At 36.5% G+C, this 22,990-nt stretch overlaps 1 protein-coding gene across 3 annotated transcripts in view; it reads left to right on the top strand.

The window, feature by feature from the left end:
- Positions 1 to 22,990, top strand: part of TES (testin LIM domain protein) — a 46,273-nt gene that overhangs the window by 21,241 nt on the left and 2,042 nt on the right. For all 3 annotated transcript variants that reach the window (XM_042970349.1, XM_042970342.1, XM_042970355.1), the window contains 5 exons: positions 3,520 to 3,605; positions 14,778 to 15,030; positions 15,917 to 16,252; positions 17,511 to 17,726; positions 18,144 to 18,302. In XM_042970349.1, coding sequence (XP_042826283.1) covers positions 3,520 to 3,605; positions 14,778 to 15,030; positions 15,917 to 16,252; positions 17,511 to 17,726; positions 18,144 to 18,302 — 1,050 coding nt within the window. The remainder of the gene's footprint in view (positions 1 to 3,519; positions 3,606 to 14,777; positions 15,031 to 15,916; positions 16,253 to 17,510; positions 17,727 to 18,143; positions 18,303 to 22,990) is intronic.

Below are 22,990 nucleotides of genomic sequence, written 5' to 3' on the forward strand. Positions count from 1 at the left end.
ATGATCTCATTCCACTCTCCTTCATGCTCCTGTTCCCTCTCTATGATACTTTCAGAGTCCCCTCACAACTTGCGTCTGAGTGTTTGGGGAAGATGAAAGTGTGTGTGTGTGTGTGTGGAGAGGTGGGAGGGAAACTTTCTTCAGGTGGTCATACACCGTGGTAGGAGGAACCTGTATGGAGACTTAGCTGGCCTTCCAGGCAAGCCAGAGTGGGTGGAAGAACACGGGAGCAGTGCTTTCTGAGTTCTCCCGGCAGGCTGCAGAGCCATTTTCTCAGATTACTTCTTCTTTCAGAGTCAGGTGTTCTAATCTCCCTGAGGGGTCCCCTCTGTGGCTTGGCCAGCAGAGCTTGAGGGGTGGGTGCTCTTGCTCCCCAACTCCCCACCCAGTGCCTTTCTCTAGTGCTTCTTCCTTACCAGTCTCATCCTTGGAAGATTATTTTTTCCTTGGGAAAAGGAAAAGATGAGGTGAAAACAAAACCCCACTCTGCCTGTGGCAAGTCTGGTCCTATCACCTTTTGAGTGCTCTGAGGTGTCCCTGCTCTAACAATTCCCGCTTCTGCCACAGACCTTCGCATAACTGTCCCCTCACCTTGAATGTGCTTCCTCCCCCTCCCCCTCCCCCTCCCCACTGAGTTAGGAGCCGCTCATCCTTTCAGCGCAGTTCAAGCAATATTTGTTCAAAACAGCCTTCCTAACCTTCCTGACAGATTCATATCTTCCCGATCTAGAGTGCTCAGGCACCTGCATTTGTAGCCCTTTCCCTTTAAACAGAGATGGGCCAGGAAATCTTTGGAAGCCGCAGGGAAGTTCCACCAAGGCACTGAGTGGAGGGCCTGCCACACATGGGGTGTGAGATCAGCGTGCTGTTGACTAGCTGCACAGCCAGGGCAGAACTGCTCTCTTGATTTTCCTTTCCCGGCCTCTTACACCAGGGGGGATGCCCAGGCCTGTCCAGCAGTAAGAGCATGTGGGCCACTTTAAAAGACATGTTCATGAAACATCACCAGTTCTAATAATCCTAATAGATAAACTGATAGCTATTTTAAGAGGAATAAAAAGCAGGTAGGAAGGAAACAATTTGGCCCTTTCCAATGCTGACTTTATGTTGGCAATGAACTACGCTGGGCCTTACTGTCATATCTCTGCTGACCAAGTAGGGTTCTGGTTATATTAGCTAAGCTTCCAAAATTCATTCAGAATTCGAGAACGAGATGGTATTTTTCCACTGTGCTTGCTGTATTTTATTAAGGCCAGTGTTGCTCAGACCAGGTGATTCAGATTTGAAGGCAGGTAAGAATTTGTTCATTATTAATTTAATTCCATATGTGTGTGCATATATCTGTCATGAGATAAATGTATTTCTTACTGTGAATGATGCACAGGAGAGTTTAGAAGCAGCTGATTTGAGCTAAGCTATGTGATTAAGTCTTAATAACGTCATCTTAATTTTCATGTGGGAGCAGAGTTTGGCAGGAGATGAATGGAACACCGTATGAAGGAAATCCATACACCAGGTGGATTCAGGATTCTTAACTCTCCTGTAATGGAAAACTTGAAAGAGCTTGAAAAAGAATACACTTTTTTAGATTTGCTGTTCATTTTAGTCTGGATATCGTAATGGAGAAAATTCTTTAATTACATTCCTTACAAAAGACCAGAAAATTCAAATAATCCGTTCCTCTCTCTCTTTTGCTTAACCCATTTTACTTCCATAGTATGAGCTGTGATCACTAGCGACAAGGAAACAATTTAATTCCTTAAAATAATAATAATAATAAAGTGCCATCTAGTATTAAAGTATATAATTTCAACATCTTTTGAAAATTGGTAATGGGGGCATGGCAAAGGTGATGAAATTTAGTTAATACTGGACAGTTTGAGATGGTCTGACTTAAAAGTAATGTGGGTTCCCCTGAGCAGCTGGGTGGATCTTCGTTACAGTAAGAGGATGTGGTCATTTTCTTCAGAGAAAAAAAGGAAGGGCTTCATCTAAACTTCAGGGCATGGTCAGACTGAGCTTTCAAGGAACAAATTACAGTGTGGTTTAGATTACGTAGCAAAAACACAACTTGGCAAAGTTACAAAAGGGTGCCATGGTAGAAAATCTATTGTTTGTCCAGCTTGAACTCTTACCCCAGGCACTAGCTGCTAAGGAATTTGTCGGGAGTCACTGATGTGATATTTAAAACAGAGTAGCCTGGTCGCTGGTGATTTGCCGATGGGATGATATAAAGTGGGCTGATCTTTAATATCAATAGTTGGGTAAAAGAGCTTACATTGCCTTCTTGGGTCCTTCCCTCATCTGCACCCTTTCCTCTTTTGTTTATTAAGTCATGTCTCAGTAAGTTCCCAAGGATTGTTGTTTATTGTGATTAAAAAATAGATTGTTATAATTAGGGCAGTAGTACACCCCCTCTATTCCCACCCCAGGCATAAAAGCACAGGCTTTGGTGTCAGAAAGACCTGGACTCAGATCACTTCTCTACCATTTATTTACATGTTGGTCTTAAGCAAGTTCTGTAACCTTCCTGAATTTCAGTTGTCATCTCTAAAATAGAGAATAATATTGCTTATGAGATTTTATAAGGTTTTGATAAGTGCTTACCTCTATTCCTTGCATTCAACATATGTTATTGCTATTATACTTATAAATAATAACATTTTGAATATACTAAATATAGAAATAATGAACAAAATAGACCATATGTTAACAAAATAAATGAATAATAAATAATAAATGAAATAAAATTATTTGAATCATAATTCCTAAAGTCTTTTTTATATTCCTTGTTTGCTAAAAAAAAATATGTCATTTGGGGACAGGCTTGCTTCCCAAGCTCTGGCTCTTCAACTCCCTGTTCCTATTGCATACAGGGCATTTAGTGACCAAAGAAATAAATTCATGACTTTTTGCAACTTGCAGTATTTGTAGTCCTCTAAACAGTTGTATTCTGATGCTTTTCCTTTCATGAAAAAATCAGTAAGAATACAAGGTATGTTGGGTAGGTATTTGGAGTCCCCATATCCATACCTAAGTGTCCTCATTGACCAAACAATGTGATACTCATAAAAGATTTGTTTGAAACTTCTATCAACAGGACTGGTCATATGTGGAATTTAAGAATCAAAACAGATAAACGTAGGGGAAGAGAAGCAAAATTAAGATAAATACAGAGAGGGAGACAAACCATAAGAGACTCTTAAATGCAGAGAACAAACTGAGGGTTGCTGGAGCAGTATTGGGTGGGGGAAATGGGCTAAATGGGTAATGGGCATTAAGGAGGACACTTGTTGGGGTGAGCACCGGGTGTTATATGTAAGTGATGAATCAGTAAATTCTATTCCTGAAGTCATTATTACGCTATGTGTTAGCTAACTTGGATTTAAATTTTAAGAAATCTTAAAAATTTTTAATTAAAAAAAAAACAGGAGTGGTTAGTAGAATTAGAAGGACAGTTTATTGAATTTTTCAGATTTTTAAAAAATGTTATAACACACATTGTTTTCTACTTAACAGATGGGCTTAGGTCATGAGCAAGGATTTGGAGCTCCCTGTTTAAAATGCAAAGAAAAATGTGAAGGATTCGAACTACACTTCTGGAGGTAATGTTTTGAAAATGACAGCCACATTAGTAATTTCTGCTCTTTGGCACTGCTTCCTCAGACAGTGGAGATCTCTTATAAATTCTCTAGCATGGTTGTTAAGTTGTAGATCTGTCATATTCTTTTCTAAAAAATAAAGGCTAAAGCTATTCTGTTTTCCTACCATTAAGTGTGACTGAGCTAATTGGACCATTGTAACTATATTTGAAATTGTTTATTTGCTGTCCTTCAGATTTCCTATGAGTCTAGAATACTGAATTTATGTCTCTTTCCTGAGTGGCAGATAAGTTTATGGTAATCTTCTAGGACTGTTTATTAATTATAATTCTTTTCTTAAAAATTGATAACTTTGCACATTTTACCTATATATTTGCAATAAACAATAAATATGATTAAGCACTCATGTGCTGGTTGTCAGGACATAGACTGGTATCTAAGGACTCTTTGAAATTTTTAGCTTTAACACTTGAATTAAAAAAATAATTCATTGCCATCATTGGTTTGTATCAAGTTCAAATATATGGAGGACAAATGTTGGTGGATCAAAATGTGAATTTTGTGTAGATCTTATTTACATATTTTAAAGTAATAGTGTATGTTATATAAACCTAAAAATTGGTATTTTAAACCTGTTCTTATGAAGAATGTAAATTTTGTTCATCAATGGCTGTCAAGACTATAATGGTAGTTGATCTAAGTCTGTTCAAATGAGAATCAGCACATCATTGTTAGAAGAAAAACGTTAAAGTGATCAACTATACATTATTAGGATGTCAGATGCCTGGTTAGAATAAATCTTACTCGAGAACAATTTCTGTGCTGCATATTTCCATGGAAAACTCCCTAGAATAAAAAATTTCATCAGCTATTGGGATTGTGTACAATGTAAGTTATAGGAGAATATAAACAATTAAAATTTGAGATATTAGGTTCTTTTAAAAGCTACTTTATTTAGCAAGTTTTAGGAAACAACGGCAGTTGTTTCAAATAATGACGGTAGTGGAAACCTCAGCCCGTGCAGAAATGATGGTACAGTTCTTTATTTGTAGGGAGCTCAAATTTTTCAGGGAGTTTTTTAATTACAAGACTTTCATGGCTCTTCCCTGTGCCACCTTTTTAAGGGACATAGAAGTTAGGCAACATGTCTGTTGTGGTTTTGAAACGTTAAGTCACTAGACACAAAATAGTTTTCATGGACTAGAATATTTCAGTTCCTGATGTGCACACCATTCAGTGGTGCTCACAGTGGGCTGTGGAGAGAGTTGCAGTGCCCTCTGCTGGGCATGGTTCTAACTGTACAATCTTTAAAAATCTTAAAAAATCTTTAAAAACCTTTTTAGTTTGACCATACAGTTGCCCAAAACTGCTAATGAGATTTTTAAAGCTCATTCCTAAGTGATAGCATCTTTTCTCTAAAGCAGAAGGTTGGTTTAGAGTAATTATTGTTTGCGCTATATTATTTTTTTATTACAGATCACTATAATCTGAGATTTTCAGATTTAAAAAAATGTCAGAGAAGAGCAGATTTCTGTGGCATGAAAATCACTTTTTAATTTTAATTTTTTTCATTTACTTACCTTGATAGACTCTGAGAATCTGTTAAGAGCCATAAAAGACTATGGTTTTGCCACAGCCTCCAACCTAGCTTGAGTTTATATGCTTCATCCAGGTGATATTACTTAGTAAATCCGTCTTCTTCCTGGCATGAATCTGGACACATCTCTCCCTCAGAATTCTTGGTAATTCTCTGAATTTTTCACCACAGCTGGAAGGCTGGAGGGCAGGTGCTTTTGACCTCCAGATAGCCATTTTCAGTATAGTCTTTGAAGTAAAAGTCTGGTTGTCTTGAGTGTAATGAAGATCCCAGGTCTGGTCCAAGGCCACAGACTGCTGTGACTGCAGTGGACATGGAGTCCCAGGATCCTGTCCACTTAGCTTCCTCCTCTATCTTCATGGTAACCCTTGACTTCTAGGACTCTAAGGGCTTCATGGGGCACATTGTGAAAATCAGAGCTAAATTATTCTCCACATTTTACCAGCCTGACTTCTATTCAGCCACAAGAATGGTCTTGAAAATGGATACTGTTGTGTACTTCCCAATAGCTTAAGAACCCTCACTGCTTTCTACTCCTGCTTGCTTGTCCAGTCTCCTCTCCCACTTCTCTTCCAAGTAGCCTCTGTTTTAACTGCTGAGATATATGCTGCTCCCTGGAATTTGTGTGTTTTTTGGTATGTTTCCGTCAGCTAGAAAAACCCTACATTTCACTATGATGAAACAAAAGTCCTTCCTATTCTTCAAGTCTCTGTCAAGCATTACCTCTGAGAACTCTTCCTTGATCCCTGTATTAGCTCAGGTTTCCATAGCAAAATACCATAGACTGGGTGGCTTAAACAACAGATATTTATTGTCTTCTAGTTCTGGAGACCAGAAGTTCAAGAAGTTCAGTATCGGCATGGTTGGGTTCTGGTAAGAAACCTCTTCCTGGTTTGCAGATGGCCAGCTTCTCTCTGTGTCCTCACATGTCCTTTTCTCTGTGCATGCATATGGAGAGAGAAAGATATCTTCTCTCTTCTTCTTGAAGGCCGCCAGTCCTATCAGATTAGGACCCGACTCTTATGACCTCATTTAACTTTATCTTCTAAAAGCTCTATCTACAAATACAGTCACATGGAGGGTTAGAGCTACAACATATGAATTTGGGGGGACACAATTCAGTCCTTACCACCCTCTTCCTACTTCTGCATACCCCCAAGTAAAGGGTCATTTTTGGCCTTGGCACCTTATATATTTGTAGGAGCCAGCAAGTAAACAAGACCTTACTGTCTTCATCATTCAGATTTCCTGTTGGCATCTTCCATTGCTGGGGACAAGGTAGCCCACTGCTGCAGTCCTTAGGGGTCAGCCTCCTATAGCATGGCCCAGGGTACCATGCAGAAGGGTGCGGAATGAATGTAGAGAGTGAATGGAAGAGATTCAGTAGGCATGGCTGCCTGTCAAGGTGTGTCACAACAGTTATAAAAAACTAAAAATAAATTTTTAAACTTATGGAAGTTTAGAGTAAAACTTGGAACTCAGTTAGCCAAACCTCATTTTATAGATCAATGACCTAAAACCCAAGGAAGTTAAAATGACTTATTTGAGCCTATTAATTATTAATAAGAAATATAATTTATAAAAATTTCCTATGTGTCACATGCTAATAAGCACTTGTAATGATTTTCTATGCTGCACAACAAATTACTCCAAATTAGCAGGTTAAAACAACACCTGTTAATTGACTAAACATCCATTTATGCGTTAGGTCAGAAGTCAAGGCAGGCTTAACTGGATGCTCTGCTTAGGATTTCAAAAGGGTGAAATCAAGGTTTTGGCCAGATTGAGGTCTAATCTGGAAATTGGGAGAAGAATCTGCTTCCAGACTCATTTGTAATGTTGGTAGAATTCATTTCCTTCATTTCCTGTGGTTGTAGGCATGAGGTCCCTGTTTATTTGCTGGCTGTCAGTCAGGGGCTGTTCCCAGCTTCTAGAAGCCACTCACATTCCTTGGCACATGGCCATCTCTGTCTTCAAAGTCAATAACGTCCTTGGAATCCTTTCTGTGCCTTAAATCTCTCCGACTTCCTCTTCTCCTCCCAGCCAGAGAAAACTTACGTTTTTTAAGGGCTCATGTGATGAGATTTGGCACACCTAGATAATTTCTCTTTGCCATACCATAGTAACATAATCATGAGATTAACACCAGAGAATGCAGGTCATAGGGGCTGTCTTAAACTTCTGCTTATCATAGCACTTTACGTACTTGGTTGTTACTAATCTTCATACTATCCTTTGGGATAAGTGATAGTATTCCCATTTTATATATGAGAAATCAAACACTTAGGGAAGTTAAATGACTTACCAAAGGCAAGGCTTATAGGTGGCAGAGCTAGAATTTGGACTCAAAGCTTGCCAAAACCTTCCTCCTCACCATCTCTCTAGACAGCAGAACAGAAACTAGAACCCATGTTTACACGCTCATGACCAGTGAACTTTGGACTGCACCAGGCTCTCTTCTCTACAGTGTGGTGCTTTTGTGACATATATGTCTTTTTTGGACAATGATGCTTTATCTGTGAGCACTCTCTTTCTTCACTCCATCAATAATTACAAAACTAGGGGAAAATAAAAGGTTGAGGATGCCTGATACTTACCAAATAAGAGCTATACTATCTTCTGGACACACTGTCAAGTAAAAGTAATATTTAGAGCTAACAAATATTTATGAAATGTTAAGATGCAAACCCAAGATTTCAAGTTTATAATCAATTATTTCATATGAAAGTATAGTAATATTATTTGGAATAATAGATCATTTATTACATAAGCAATAAAATTATTCTTTTGTCTTATCTTCCATAAATCCATCTAATAAAACAGTAGCATCTTAAAAGAAAAATGTTACTTGAATATAGCATACATCTGTTCAGAGAATTTCCGATTGGCTTAGGGCTGGCTGAAAACTAAAAATTCCACACCATAAATGGATTAATCCTTGTGTTGAATTCTGTAACAAGAGGCCCATGCTTAAGTCCATATAAGTATATCCCTCTTATAAACGGGCAGCTTCCAGCCCTTTTAAAATATGGTTTGTAGTAGTGCCATGACCATACCTTTAAATCATTGTGAGTGCTGGCAGCATGTCAGAGCACTCCAGTTGCTACTACTTGCCTTGTAAAAACAAAAAAATATATATATATTTTACAAATAGTGATACAAAAATAATTTCTCTTTGGGGTTGGGGATGGAGGATAGTTTCTTGCCTGCTTTCAGCGTGAAACTGTAAATCCATGTATTTTTCTGAGGCAGTACCTTTGGTACAGTTTGGCATTCCCTCTCCTGGATTTAGCTCAAGAAATCTGAAGTTGTAATGTAAAAATCTGAGTTTACAGTCCTGATTTGTCATTCATATTAACCTTTGCGTGTGTATGTCTTAACACGCTCAACTTTTTTTTACAAAGAACTTTTTCATACAAATAATCCTCCTCCCCTTCTCACTCTCTCAGACTACATTTGCATCTTTTTAAAAAGTCATAAAAAATATCATTTTAAATAATCTTGATTCTGAATTCACCTCCCTTCTTTCTTCCCCCACATAACTTTTATTAACATCCTATGGAGAATTTGGGGACAAGTGCTCTAGGACAGTTTAGAAGATTTAGAGATTTGGCGACTGTGCTAAGTATGGTAACTGACTTACAACTCCCCCCAAAACTGCTATCAAATAAATGTAGTAAACAGACTATCTGTCTGCATATATCATCAAAAATTACTGGTGGAGCATCTGAGGAAAGGTACTAAACAAACCATACATGTTTGTACATACCCCAGCAACGTGAGTACTGTGCTCACCCATGCCATTGTTGTCTTGTTATAAGTTGGCATAAAACCAGTTTTTTAAAGTTCTTCATTTTCTTAAGGATGGAATCTGTGTTATTTCAGGTTGAAATTAATTATGTGATAAATATCCTACTCATTCTTATGCTTTTTCTTGGATACCAAGAAAATCCCCCAATTCCTCAACAGAATTTTCCTCTCAATTAACTTACAGGATGTCTTCCTAATGAGTTTAAAAGTTCCTAAAAGATATTTGTAAAAATAAAGTTTTCCAATTTAAATATGGGTGATTCAAATGTAAAACACTGTAGACTAAAAACCCCCAAAATTAATTATTAAAAAAAAATTTAAACTAGTAAATAGCATAGATTTAAGTATTAAATAGCATACGTTTCTGTAATGGATAGTTCCTGGCACCTGGCCCAGATTTGATAGGTTTCTTTCTTGAATTGTGGTTTGTGGCTATCCCTTTTTGTTGTAAAAATGGAGCTCCAGGGTAAGGGGTCTGGAAGAGTTGTGGTCACTCCAGCTGTTGTCATGATGACAACTCTAACTGAAAAACCATCCCACCCCTGCTGAGTCACATTCCTGCCAAGTGCTCTTTACCACAGACCACCATGTTGCGGCAAGGATGCAGATGGGGTTTATAATGTACTTGTGATTTTAAAAGCTATCATGAATCAATCAGGTTTTCCCCACTTTGAAAGCTGAAAACTTCTTTTTCCTGCTGCTATTGGTATATTGCTTTAACCGATTTTACTTGCTTAATAAGGTATGTTGGGTTGGTGAGGGGTGGATGGGGAAAATAAATATAGTCTCAGAATGTAAATCTCCCAAAAATAGCTGATATAAGTAATAAGAAAAAGTATAGAGATGGCTCTTATATCATTGGTTAATATACCTTTTTATGTATAACATTTTCGTAGTAAATATAATTTATTTACTCATGTTACAGTTTGTCATAGCTTGTGAATTAAAAACCAGAAGGCTTTTTTTTTCAGGTGCTTTTTTGTCTTTCAAATTCTAAAATCTAGTTCCCCTTATTTTCTGGTGTACATGTTGTTCTGGAGTAGAACTGGATAATAAACATTTCCAGAGGAAATCCATACCTTTCATCACATATCCTTGTAACATTATTACTTCCTCCGATAGTCAGTCACTTTACTAATTATTAGGATGCATGCTATAGTTCACAGCCATATAAGGATCTATTTATCTATATTAGGAACTAAATTCCCACCCTGCCATTTTCCCCTCAGTAAAGTATGATTTTAAACTTGATCCAAAAGTAATGTGATGGTTTTATAAATAATTATATCATTTTTGTTAACTGATGAACAAGAATGAAGAACATACTGTAATAGAACAATATACTCCTTTCCACTGGGTGGGAGTATGAGATAACCAGATATAAGAGTCTTTTATAGCTGAACTAGAATCTGCAGACTCTTCAGATGCTTACCAAATAAAGATTTCTGACCAATTTGTGCACAAGGAAATTAGTTTGCCCCCCTAGCTTTCATATCTCTGACTCTGTCCCTCTCTGTCTCACTCTCTTTCTGGGACTGCACATGTCAGATCTGATATTTTTGGTTTGGACACCTCACCTTAAGAAAACAGGACACAAAAATCTGTAATTATTTAATAATTTGTTATCTAGTAAAGAGATCAATCTAGTAAATATTAGTTGTTTTTCCTAGTTTTTTTGGTGTAGAGAAATCCAATTTTATTCATTTTAAATCCAGAATGCTTCTTAAACTCTTACTGATGTTAATACATTTGTTTGATCAATCGTTGCATCTGTGATTAACAACGGTTTAACTTTTCCTTTCTGATGAATCCTTATAACTTCTATTTGATTTTTCTTACTTCTCTGATTAGTACCCACAGGACTGTGAATGAAATGATGGCAAGGTTGCTTCCTTGCTTCACATCCTAAAATGAATGCACTCATGATGTGTGCTGAGTTTGAGCTTTTTTCCAGAAACCCTTTCTAAAATCCTGTCTAGTTTCCTTCTATAGCTAAAATGAATAAACAAAATATAATCAGAAGGGATGTTGAAATGTACTGAATGTTTTTTTTCCTGCATCTTACAAGAAGCAAACATTTGCTTTATTAGTTTCTGCTATTATCTTTATTTTCCTTCCATGTACTTCAGGCTTATTTTTTCTAATTTTTTTTTAACTTCCTGAGTTAATTAATTTTATTCTCTCTTCTTTCTAACTTGAGCATGTTAGCTGTCCCTTTTCTCCTAAGCACCCCTTTAGTTGTGTTCTGCATTTCAAGAAGTAATAGTTTTGTTTTCTTTTTTCCCAAAAATGCTATTTCTTTTCATTTCTATTGTGATTGTTTCAATATTAAATTTTTTAGGAGTCTTTTAAAAGTATTTTCTTTTTTTTAAGTTTATTTATTTTGAGAGAGAGACAAAAAGAGAAAGAGAGAGAGATCAGGGGAGGGGCAGAGAGGGAGGGAGACAGAGAATCCCAAGCAGGCCCCATGCTGTCAGCACAGAGCCTAATGTGGGGGTCAAACCCACGAACCGTAAGATCGTGTCCTGAGCTGAAGTCAGATGCTTAACTGAGCCACCCAGGCACCCCAAAATTACTTTCTAGTTACTTTTTTGCTGTTGATGTCTAGCATAATTATATTCTGTTCAGATAATATGGTTGATGGTGATTCCTTGGGCATTTATTTTTTTATTTATTTTTTAAATGTTTATTTATTTTTGAGAGAGAAACAGAGCGTGAGTGGGGGAGGGGCAGAGAGAGAGGGAGACGCATAATCCGAAGCAGGCTTCAGGCTCTGAGCTGTCAGCACAGAGTCTGATATGGGGCTTGAACTCATGAACCATGACATCATGACCTGAGCTGACGTCAGAAACTCAACTGACTGAGCCATGCAGGCGCCCCCTCCTGGGCATTTGAGACTTTGTCTATGGTACAGTATGTGTTCAGTTTTCTGAAGTGTTTCAAATGTTCCCCAAAAGAGTGTGTTCCCCAGTCACTGGATAAGATATTTTTTATGTGTCTGCTTGATCAGGCTTATTGTGTTACTCAAATCTTTATTTCTAATTTTTTAGCATTACTATAATAAGTTTGTCTATTTCTTAAAGTTTTGGTGTCTTGCTTATATAATTTGAATTTAGGTTATTAGACTATATTAATTTTAGAATCGTTACATCATAGAGGTGGTTTTAAACTTCTGTCACTATGTAGGCACACTCTTTACTACAGATTAAATGAAAGCATTAAAGTCCAAAGTGCATGATTTTAATATAGGTGCCTAACTTACTTTTTGTTGGTATTTGCCTGATGTATCTTTTTACATCTTTACACTTTCATCCTTTCTGTGTCCTTAAATTTTAATTGTTTCTTCCGAGTTGTGTATAGTTTGATTTTGTTGTATTATCCAGCCTGAAATCCTTTGTCTTTTAACTGGAGAATTGAGTCTGTTTATTGTGACTTTTGGTATATTTGGATTATATCAACCATCTTAATTTGTGCTTTCTAAATGTCCTAATGTCCTAAGTTTCTTTTTTCCTCCTCTCTTACTGCCTTCTGTTTAATTAATTGAGTTTTATATTGTCATTCCATTTTCTCTATATGTTTGAAATTATATGTAGTATTTCCTTCTTTAGTTTTCTAGATAGTTTAAAACACATGCTTTAACAACATCTAATGTTAATCTACATCTTCAATATCTTCCTGAACAATGTAAGAATATTCGAATGGCTTTTAAAACTCTCACCTCCTCCCTCTGATTTATATATTCTTTTTGCCCTATATTTACTTCCAGCTTAGGTTTTTAACACCACAAAGTCTCTCTACTTCACTGTTTTCCTCTGTCACCTTCTCCAGCTTCTGCTTCTTTGCCAGACTCCTTCCTTCCTCCAGTCCTCTACCTTTTCCCTCTATTCTTGCCCAGGAGATGAAAGTGATCTATTCAACTTATATGCAAATGTGTCATACCCTGACTCCCAAATTTATATTTTCTACCAGGCTACAGTTTTTAACACTAGATCTCTATATCCTACAATCTACTTGATACCTTTATACTGTTTCATAGGCATTTCAAACTTTTCAGTAGTTGAATTTTGGAGGACTTTCATCAACCTTCCCCTAATACCTAAGATCTATTCTTCTTTTACATTTATTGTCTTAATAAGTTACATTTCTTCTACCAGCTTACTCATCTTGGAAACCTGGGTTCGTTTTTTGACAGACTGGGCCTTCCCTTTACCATCACTACATCCAAATGAACCACAAAGTTTAGTCAGTTTTACATTCAAGGAGATCTTAAATCTGTTACTTTTTTTTTTAATCTGCACTGTTAAATACTCTAGTCCAAGCTATAACACATCTTATGTAGACTACAACAATAACCATCCAAGATATAAATTCCACTTGTGAAGTAGTCCCTGTTACTTAGAACCATGCCATTGCAAACCGGATGCACCACTGACATGTTAATTGGTCTCCCTACTTCCAATTATGTCTACACCTAATCCATTCTCCATATTATAAGTATTACAGTTTTTGAAAATGATAGATCTAATTGTGTTATCCATTACCTAAAAGCCTTCAGTGCCTCCTGCTTATTCTTATAGTGAAAGCCAAAATCTTTAATGTATCCTACAAGTCCCTGCATGATCTCATGCCTGCCTACCTCTCCAACCTTGTCACTCCCCATTTATTTACCTCACTGCAATCATACCAGCCCTCTCAGACCATGGGACCTAAGGGCACAAGCTCTTTCCTAATTCAGGACCACCACAAATACTCTTTCTACTCAATATTTGGAGGCTTTTCTTCTTCTTTCTTTACCCCATCTCAAACACACACACACACACACACACACACACATATTTCATGCTTGTTTTATACATCCTTCAGACCTCAACCTAAATATATTACTTTCTTATGGAATATTGTTTTTATGGAGCCCTTTTCTCACCAGTTCCAAGTCAAAATTATACCCTATCAAAGTGCCTTGTACTTTTCTTTCCTATCACAAATGCAGTAATAGGGCATATCAATAAAGTACATTGTTTAGCACATGGACACTCATATATGTTGCATTAAAGAATGATTACCTGCTAGACCAGATTGGGGAGGGGGAGCGGTGTCTTTCATTTAGTGGTATCTTTCATTTCATTTCTTGAAAAGTCCAGAGACTTTCATTTATCTTTTTTTTTATACATAAGAAAGCACATAGTAAGTGGTCACTGAGTGTTTGAAGAAGTAAAAGAAAGGAAAGGAAAGAAAGAGAAAGGAAAAAGGAAACAGGAAATGAAAAAGGAGAGGAAAGGAAATAGAAAGGGGACAGGAAAGGAAATGAGGAAAGCTAAAGCTAAATCTAGGATAATAGTCCTTAATCAGAAAAGTTATATCAGCCTCCCTCTCACTTAAAAAAAAAAACAAAAAAACAAAAAACTTGGGTAATGACTATGAAATAAATGTTACCATGCAATAAAATATGAAACCTCTTTCTATGATAGTGTTTTGGTGATTTTATTTACTTATCTATTTAAGAAAATGAGGAATGTTCAGACATGCCCCCTTGAGCATACACTTAATCAAAACCTAACTTTTTAAGGTTTTATAAAGTGAAGGTACATTTTTATGTTTCCTTGCTTAAATTTATGGATAGGTACTTAGAATCCCCATCCAGTGGCTTGCCTTTCTGTACCATTATATGGAATGCATGTAAAAGTATTTTATAAACTATAAATATTTGAGTATATTTACTTATTGATTAGGTATAATTAGTTATTGCTTACTTATCTCCAAACTTATAGAAAAATATGTCGTAACTGCAAGTGTGGCCAAGAAGAGCATGACGTCCTCTTGAGCAATGAAGAGGATCGAAAAGTGGGAAAACTTTTTGAAGACACCAAATATACCACCCTGATTGCCAAGCTAAAAACAGATGGAATTCCCATGTATAAACGCAATGTTATGATACTGACCAATCCAGTTGCTGCCAAGAAGAACGTCTCCATCAATACAGTTACCTATGAGTGGGCTCCTCCTGTCCAGAATCAGGCATTGGTAAATAATAAGGGGAAGGGCCATCTCTTTGTTAAATTCTGAGGCTACTTATTTAGGGCAATCCTTTAGTGAGCTAATCAACCCCAAGTCCATTATTTTTCTGGGGTTCTCATTACTTTAACTTCCAGCTGCTATTGGTTTTTTAAAACTAAGATTAGATATTTCATAGAATTTCTTGACTACTTAGATATGTTAATCTTTTTGAGAGAATGGTCTGACATTCTTAATAATTAGATGAAAACAGATGTTTTGTATAAATCTAGTAACTTCTAGCTTACTCTTGAGAAGATTTCTCTTAAGATAGCGAAGAATATGTAAAGAATAGAATTTTCTGTCATTTTTTTTAGAATGAAACAATGTTAAGCAGTATATTTTACTATGTAAGGCCAAAAAAGGGCAATTTTGTGTCAAACTCCCTTTACTGTTAATAACAACTAAATATGACATTTGGAAGTCTTTTAAGAAGATTAGTTAAAATCATTCAAGTGAACCTTGTGATAATATTTTTTATAATGGTGAAAACACTGTTGATCTATACAGGCCATTCTAAACATCTAAACGTGCCTTCTAAAATTTGATGTTCTCTTGCAAATATACATTTGTATATTTAGCTCAAGTAGACATTAGTAAGCAAAATCTTTTATAAGCTGAAAAAAAGCTTTCATATCATGGAGAAAAAATGTGTTTATTTTTACTGAACTAAATCTATTTGCTGTACCTTTTTTGAATGTGTTTTCATCTCAACATATTTATACTACGAAGACTGTTAGAAATGGATAAAACACTTTTCTTTCTTAAATAACTCGCTTCTGATGTGTATTATAAAATATTGCTTGTCTAATGGCCAGACCATCTCCCCGTTAACACTGGTCTCCTTGTGGCCCAGGCCAGGCAATACATGCAGATGCTGCCGAAGGAGAAGCAGCCCGTGGCAGGCTCAGAGGGGGCACAGTACCGAAAGAAGCAGCTGGCAAAGCAGCTCCCTGCACACGATCAAGACCCTTCAAAGTGCCATGAGTTGTCTCCCAAAGAGGTGAAGGAGATGGAACAGTTTGTGAAGAAATATAAGAGTGAGGCTCTGGGAGTAGGAGATGTCAAACTTCCCCGTGAGATGGACACGCAAGGCCCCAACAGAATGCTCCTCCCTGGAGGGGACAGAAGCACCACGGCAGCAGTGGGGGCCATGGAGGACAAATCGGCCGAACACAAAAGAACTCAGTATGTAAGTAGAGAGGTCACACCATTGGCTCAATTGGTGTATTTACTGGTTATTTCCCTTTCTTTGAACATTTTTTTGAGGAGCCATTCCTGTTTTCCAAAAGGGTAGGTGAAGGAAATAAATTAAAATTCAGTTTAGGTTTATTTTAGCAAATCATCATGTTGGAAACCTCTGTCTAAAGCGAGGTTTTCTGATTATCTGTTGCCAAGGATAATTGGGAGTTGTATGTGTACATGGTAGTTAGCATTGGTGTCATGCTGGAATATGACATACTAATATAGAATCTATTTCTAAACATAATTTTGGTGTTAATTGTTTATCTCTTCCCACAAACAAGAATAATACATGCTTTGGTTAACTCAGTTTTGCTTGTGAGAACATGCCTAAAATTCAAATTTAAATTTATGTGAGTATACAGTTGACCCTGAAAAACGGGTCTGAACTGTGCATGCCCACTTATCACAGATTTTTTTAATTAATACAATATAGTACTATAAATGTGTTTTCTCTTCCATAGGATTTTCTTAATAATTTCTTTTTTCTAGTTTAGTTTATTGTAAGAATACATTATATAATACATATAACATACAAAATATGTGTTAATGGGCCATTTATGTTATTGGTAAGGCTTCCAGTCAACAGTAGACTATTAGTAGTTAAGTTTTGAGGAAGTCAAAATTTATATGTGGAAAAGAAAGTTATTCATGGATTTTTTTACTGCATTGGGGAGTCAGCACCCCTAACCCCTGTGTTGTCCAAGGGTCAACTATATAGTCAATCATATTTTTAAAAAATCTCTTAGAGAAATTGAAGTCTTTTTTTATGCCTTGAAAGTAGAAGAGAATTATGATACAGATGAACAAAAAGTAAGAGCCAAACTTACTGTAATATATTTCCCATAGATCCAACCAATAAGGCTTAGCAAGAAAAGGTAATAATAAGCTCTAAGGTAATCATTTTGAGAGAACCCCTTAAAAATTGTGGTGAAAATTACTGTTAGCCCTTTTCTGTAAGTGACTTTAATTCAGGAAACAGTGCTCTGTTACCAGCAGGGCACAAAAATTAGGTTTGAAGAGACTGGAGGAAGCCAAGGGAGCCCACTTCCTGGAAGTAAGAACACCTGGTTGTCTCCATGGACAAATTACTAATGTTAGTAGAAATCATCTCTCTTGTAAATTTTTTCTCCGAATTCCTGGTAAACTGATGATGAGAAATGCCCAGGTTACGATGACCAGATTGTTTTGGATGGCTTCCCTTTCAGTCCTGCTACTGCTGCAAACTGAGTATGAAGGAGGGTGACCCAGCCATCTACGCTGAAAGAGCCGGCTACGATAAACTGTGGCACCCGGCTTGTTTCGTCTGCAGTGCCTGCCAGGAACTCCTGGTCGACATGATTTATTTCTGGAAGAATGGGAAGCTATACTGTGGCAGACATTACTGTGACAGTGAGAAACCACGATGTGCTGGCTGTGATGAGGTATGTTCTCTGCGGCCACCGCAGGCAGGCTACTTCTTGTACCTCCATAGAGTCCCCTTACCATCTAACAAGGCCATCCTTAGCAGAAAGGTAACATGAATTAACCAAGCATCAGTTGCTTTATTTACATGCAGAGGAGATGAGTGGAAAAGAAAATCTTTTAACTTCAGTCATTCTGAGTGACCGTGTTAATTGTGTTGACTAATGAAAGACCGTCTAGAAACATAAAAGATTGATTTGTGCAAACTAAATAATAAGCCGAGTGTAAGCTTTAGGTTATTTTTAGACTTTGAGCCCAGGAAAGTAGGTTGATATTATCTGTGGATCTAAAACCTTTATTGATCTAAAGAACCTGGCTTTGTCGTTTGTACCAAAAAGGAAAATATATGATTCATCTTATTTTTGCCCTCTTTTCAGTTAATATTCAGCAATGAGTACACCCAGGCAGAAAACCAAAATTGGCATTTGAAACACTTCTGCTGCTTTGACTGTGACAACATCCTAGCTGGGGAAATATACGTGATGGTCAATGACAAGCCCGTGTGTAAGCCCTGCTATGTGAAGAATCATGCTGTGGTAAGGAGCATTCTAGGCATATGGTCACCTTGACCTGCTTTAGGACTTTACATTATGCCTTTATTTGACCCTCTCACAAATGAGAAACAGATGGTAATACCCTTAAGTAGGAGACATGTAATCCCTACCACAGGGTGTTAAATTTCAGGTAATTCAAAAACAATACATACATTCACTGTGAGCTACCTCAAGATTTCTATCTGTACAGTATATTCTGTAGGTTATAAGCACTACTTAGTAATCAAATCCCCACTAAAAAATAGTTCTTTAATGGGAATGAGATTGATTGATTCTCATCATATAGATCAGAGTCATTTACATTAATATTTTTAGGGGCTGTTCATATTCCTTAGCTGTATTTGAGTGTTTATGATTTCTGTTCATGTTCCTAAAGCCCCCCACTAAGGCTTCATTTTTTTATTTTTAACCTAGAGATTGTACAATGCCTAGTTCTTAAACCCTCATTGCGAATTGATTTAGTATAACAAAATTTGACCTGTGTGTTTAGATTTATTTGCATCAGCCAAACATTCAAATATTTAATGATAAATACACTTAAAATATAAATATATTTATAAAATATAATATAAAAATACATAAAAAATAAATACATATTTTTTCTTAGCTCTACCCTGCTTACACAGAGCTGCTATTGCATGATGGCCAAGAGATAAGTAATTTAGATAAAGAGTATATAAAGAAAATTGACCATATATGGTAAACCCTTTAATCCAGCAGTATTAAAATGATAGGCATTTACTTCTTTATAAGCAGGAAAATATGCACTAGCTAAATACTCCCATGAGCTATCAAGTAAAGCATAAAAGAATAAAATGAAATATTTATATCATTCCAGGAGTGTGATACTACGGAAAATAAAGCAACTAGTTTTGATGCCAGTGCCAAAATTTTCAACCTTTATACATTCCCGAGTATAGTCCATCATTTTCTGTCAATTCTGCCTTATCAGTAAATCTCAGATCCTCACAGTTACAACTACTCAACATCAGACCTTTATTTTTTGTCATTCGGATTATTGTAGTGACCTCAAATTTGGTCTCCCCACTTCGATTCTTCACCTTGTGCAAAGCCACCTTCTGTTATGATGGAAGATAATCTTTCTGAAATGCAAACGTAATCATCAAGCCTTTTCTTAACCGATCTAGCCCTTTCTTGCCTGCCCAGCCTCTTCTACTAGTTATCTAACTCAAAGTTACTCCTTTTCTAGTTTATACACTGTTCTTGGTCTTCTATTCACACTAATTCCTTTGTCTGATCCGCCCTCCTTCCTATTCCCTATTTTACCTGACATGCTTGTATATTCCCCCAGAATTGATGTAGGCTTAACTTTTTTTAGAACACCTTTCTTGATTTTTTGCCCCAAGCTCCACCCCTTTTCTCTGGCCACAATGCCTCTCTTGTGTTCCCATGAGTCACATCTGTATGTAATTAATGCCACCCATCTGTCTCCTCCCCTAGACTATAAGTAGCTGGTGGATAGAGCTTGCCTTTTTATTTCCATGTCCTTAATGTCTGCCCTTAGGAAATGTTTGAGTGACTGATTTGTGTTCTAATATTTCTCATTATCTTTGGGATCAACAGGGACCCTCATTGTACTTGGGGAAAAGATAATGAATCACCATGTGGCCTGGTACATAATTTAGCTAAAAGCTGCTTCTCTGAATTTTGTTCCTACAGTTTCTCTAAAGGAAAAGAAAGGGTTACCATAATATGTATTTTATTGTAGGGGTGTGTGACCTTGGTCTCAAGAACTAGGATGCAGACCCCATGGGGGCAGAAATTTTGTTTGCTTTGTTTTGTACTTCCAAAACAGCATAGTAGATACTCAATAAATATTTACTGAATAAACCTTTAAATAGATGAAGCTGCTTTATTTAACTGTTAGAAGTTTCTCTTCATTATATTGTAACTAACCAATAGAGAGGAATAACCACAGATATTATTAAAAGAGAGAGAGTCTAAATTATTTAGCTTTACAATATTGTGTGATTTCTTTTAGAAAGTTTACTTTCTCAGTAAGATGCACTGGTGCCGTTTGTCTAAAAGTAAAATGAACATTTCTCTCCATTGCCTGAACAAGCCAGCACATGGCAAAAAGAGCTACCCATGCCACACACTAAATGGTGTACAATTTTGAAGATTATCTAGTCCAGAGCATCAGTCTGCTAAGATCTTTTAATCTTCAAACAAACAAACAAATTATGTATAGACCTGAAGGCAAGAACTGAACTCAAAACAGGGCATTTCTGAGATAAAAATTAACTTGGAAAGAGGGTAATGGGAAATACACCTAGTTTGTCACTGCATGGTCTCTGGAATTCTGGTCTCAAATGGCCCCCCCCCGAATTCACATCTCTGAGATCTCACAGGAACCTCCCACCAGAGAGCTCATTACAACCAGTGTCCTTAGCTTTTTCACATTGTGTATAAATAAACTAAAAGAAGTAGGAGAAATTTAAGGATATAAGAACTAATTGAAATATCAGAGGTTTAAGAACCCAGAAAAATCAAATGCCAAGCAGAAAGTGAAAAACACATTATCCCCTGATTGTTTCCATAATCCCCAGACCCTCAATGAGGCCTAGGCAACTTTCAGATTTATGAAAAATTAGGAGCAGTAGACCTTAGCTGGGACTAAATGTCAGACTTTGGGATGAATGACAAATTATTAGCAAAACTAAATTATACGAAACCACTAACCCTACATTCCTATACCATTCAGTGTGTTCATTAGTTCATTTTTTTTAATCTAAACAATTCCGTCAATTTTATATATAATTGAATAGTAGTTATCTCTTTTTGAAAATCACAAATGAAAGGGGCATCTGGGTGGCTCAGTTGGGTTCAGCATCCAACTCTTGGTTTCAGCTCAGGTCATGATCTCACAGTTCATGGGATCGAGCCCTGCATCAAGTTCTGCTCTGATGATGCTAAGCCTTCTTGGGATTCTCTCTCTCCCTCTCTCTCTGTCCCTTCCCGACTCACGCTCTCTCTCTCTTTCAAAATAAATAAATATAAAAAAATTCTAAAATCAACATGAGTTTTAAAAGATTATAAAAAGATCCACAAATATTATTAGAGGAATGAAATAAAGGTATGTCTTGGTCTAAAAGCAAGGGATTAAAAAAAATTGAGTGTGACATGCTTCTGTTTTATACAAGCGTGTTTAAAATATTGAAAAATTAATATGAAACATAAAAACTACATAGAACTACATTCTAAATAGAAAGCTACAAGATAGGAATATTTGCAAAAGCAACTGCTTGCCTGGTATAGCTACAAATTAAGAGTGTATTTGTAATTAAAACACTCATTTTTGTTGTATTCAGGAAGAGTGTATTGACCATGGAAAGAGAATCTCTCCCTTGCTTCTCAGGAAACACTAGGTTGACATAACCTGTGAATTAAGCAGCTATAGTCTCTGTAATTAGAAGCCATGTAGCTCTATAAAGTATGGAAAGTATATTGCATGTTTGAAGTGGATATTTGTAACAAGGCCTCACATCATACCCTAAACCAGTTTCCCTACTGAACAGTAGCCACATTTTAAGGTCTTCCTAAGTAAGGAGGGTCAGGTTAAATGACCTACCGTCAGCTCTCAGTGATTCCTGATAGACATTAAGAAACCAAAGGTGCGGAAGATTAGACATTTTTATGTAATGCAGGACAATTCGTTCCTTTCTTCACTTGTTATAAAAATACTTAAAACAAAACCTTTAGATGGTCACATTCATTCAGAACATGCATAAACAAGAAGGCCTATGGTCTGTCTAGTGTTTTGGAGGTCTTAATAGGGTAGTTTTGGTTTCTCCTATAATACTGAGGGTTGTTCATGTATTTTCTTCATATACATGCTCAGCTAAAGGAGAAAATTATGTATGTGTCTGGGTGTGAATGTGTATGTATGCCATATATTTATTTGTACATAACATACACTGAATGGTACAAAGAATGTAAGTATTAATGTTTTACAATATTAGATTATACATAAATTATGACTTAGAACAGAAACCAGTTAACTACAAGTTATATTTTTAGTGCAAACTAATTATTCTCAAACACTGTCAGTATTTTTAATTGAGTCCTTAATTACCTTGAACATGATTTTCATTTCATACTGTCTAGAAATTAGTGGTGTTAATAATCTCATGTGTCAGAGGTAAAGCTAGTAAAATTACTACTTCAAAGCTTTAAAGAGTGAGGAAAAATCTTTTTTTAAGACTATTTTTTAAGAGCAGTTTTAGTTTTAAAACATAAGTGAGAGAAAGACCCAGCAACTTCCTGTGTAATCCCTGTGCTCAAACATATATAACATCAGTCATTATCAACATCACTCACCTGAATGCTACATTTTTTACCAAGGATGAATCTACATTGACATATCATAATCACCCAAAGTCCGTAGTTTACCTCAGGGTTCATTCCTGGTGTTGTATATTCTGTGGGTTTGGACAAATGTGTAGAACAGGCGAATGACACACATCCATCATTATAATATCATCGAGAATGTTTTCACTGACCTAAAAGTCCTCTGTGCTCTACCTGTTCCTGTCTCCCACCTCCCTATCCCACCCCTGGCAACCACAATCTTCTTATTTTCTCCATAGTTTTGCCTTTGCCAAATGTCATACAGGTGGAATCATACAGTATGTTGCTTTTTTAGATTG

This window comes from Panthera tigris, chromosome A2 (assembly GCF_018350195.1).
Source record: "Panthera tigris isolate Pti1 chromosome A2, P.tigris_Pti1_mat1.1, whole genome shotgun sequence".
In the NCBI taxonomy this organism is placed as follows: domain Eukaryota; kingdom Metazoa; phylum Chordata; class Mammalia; order Carnivora; family Felidae; genus Panthera; species Panthera tigris.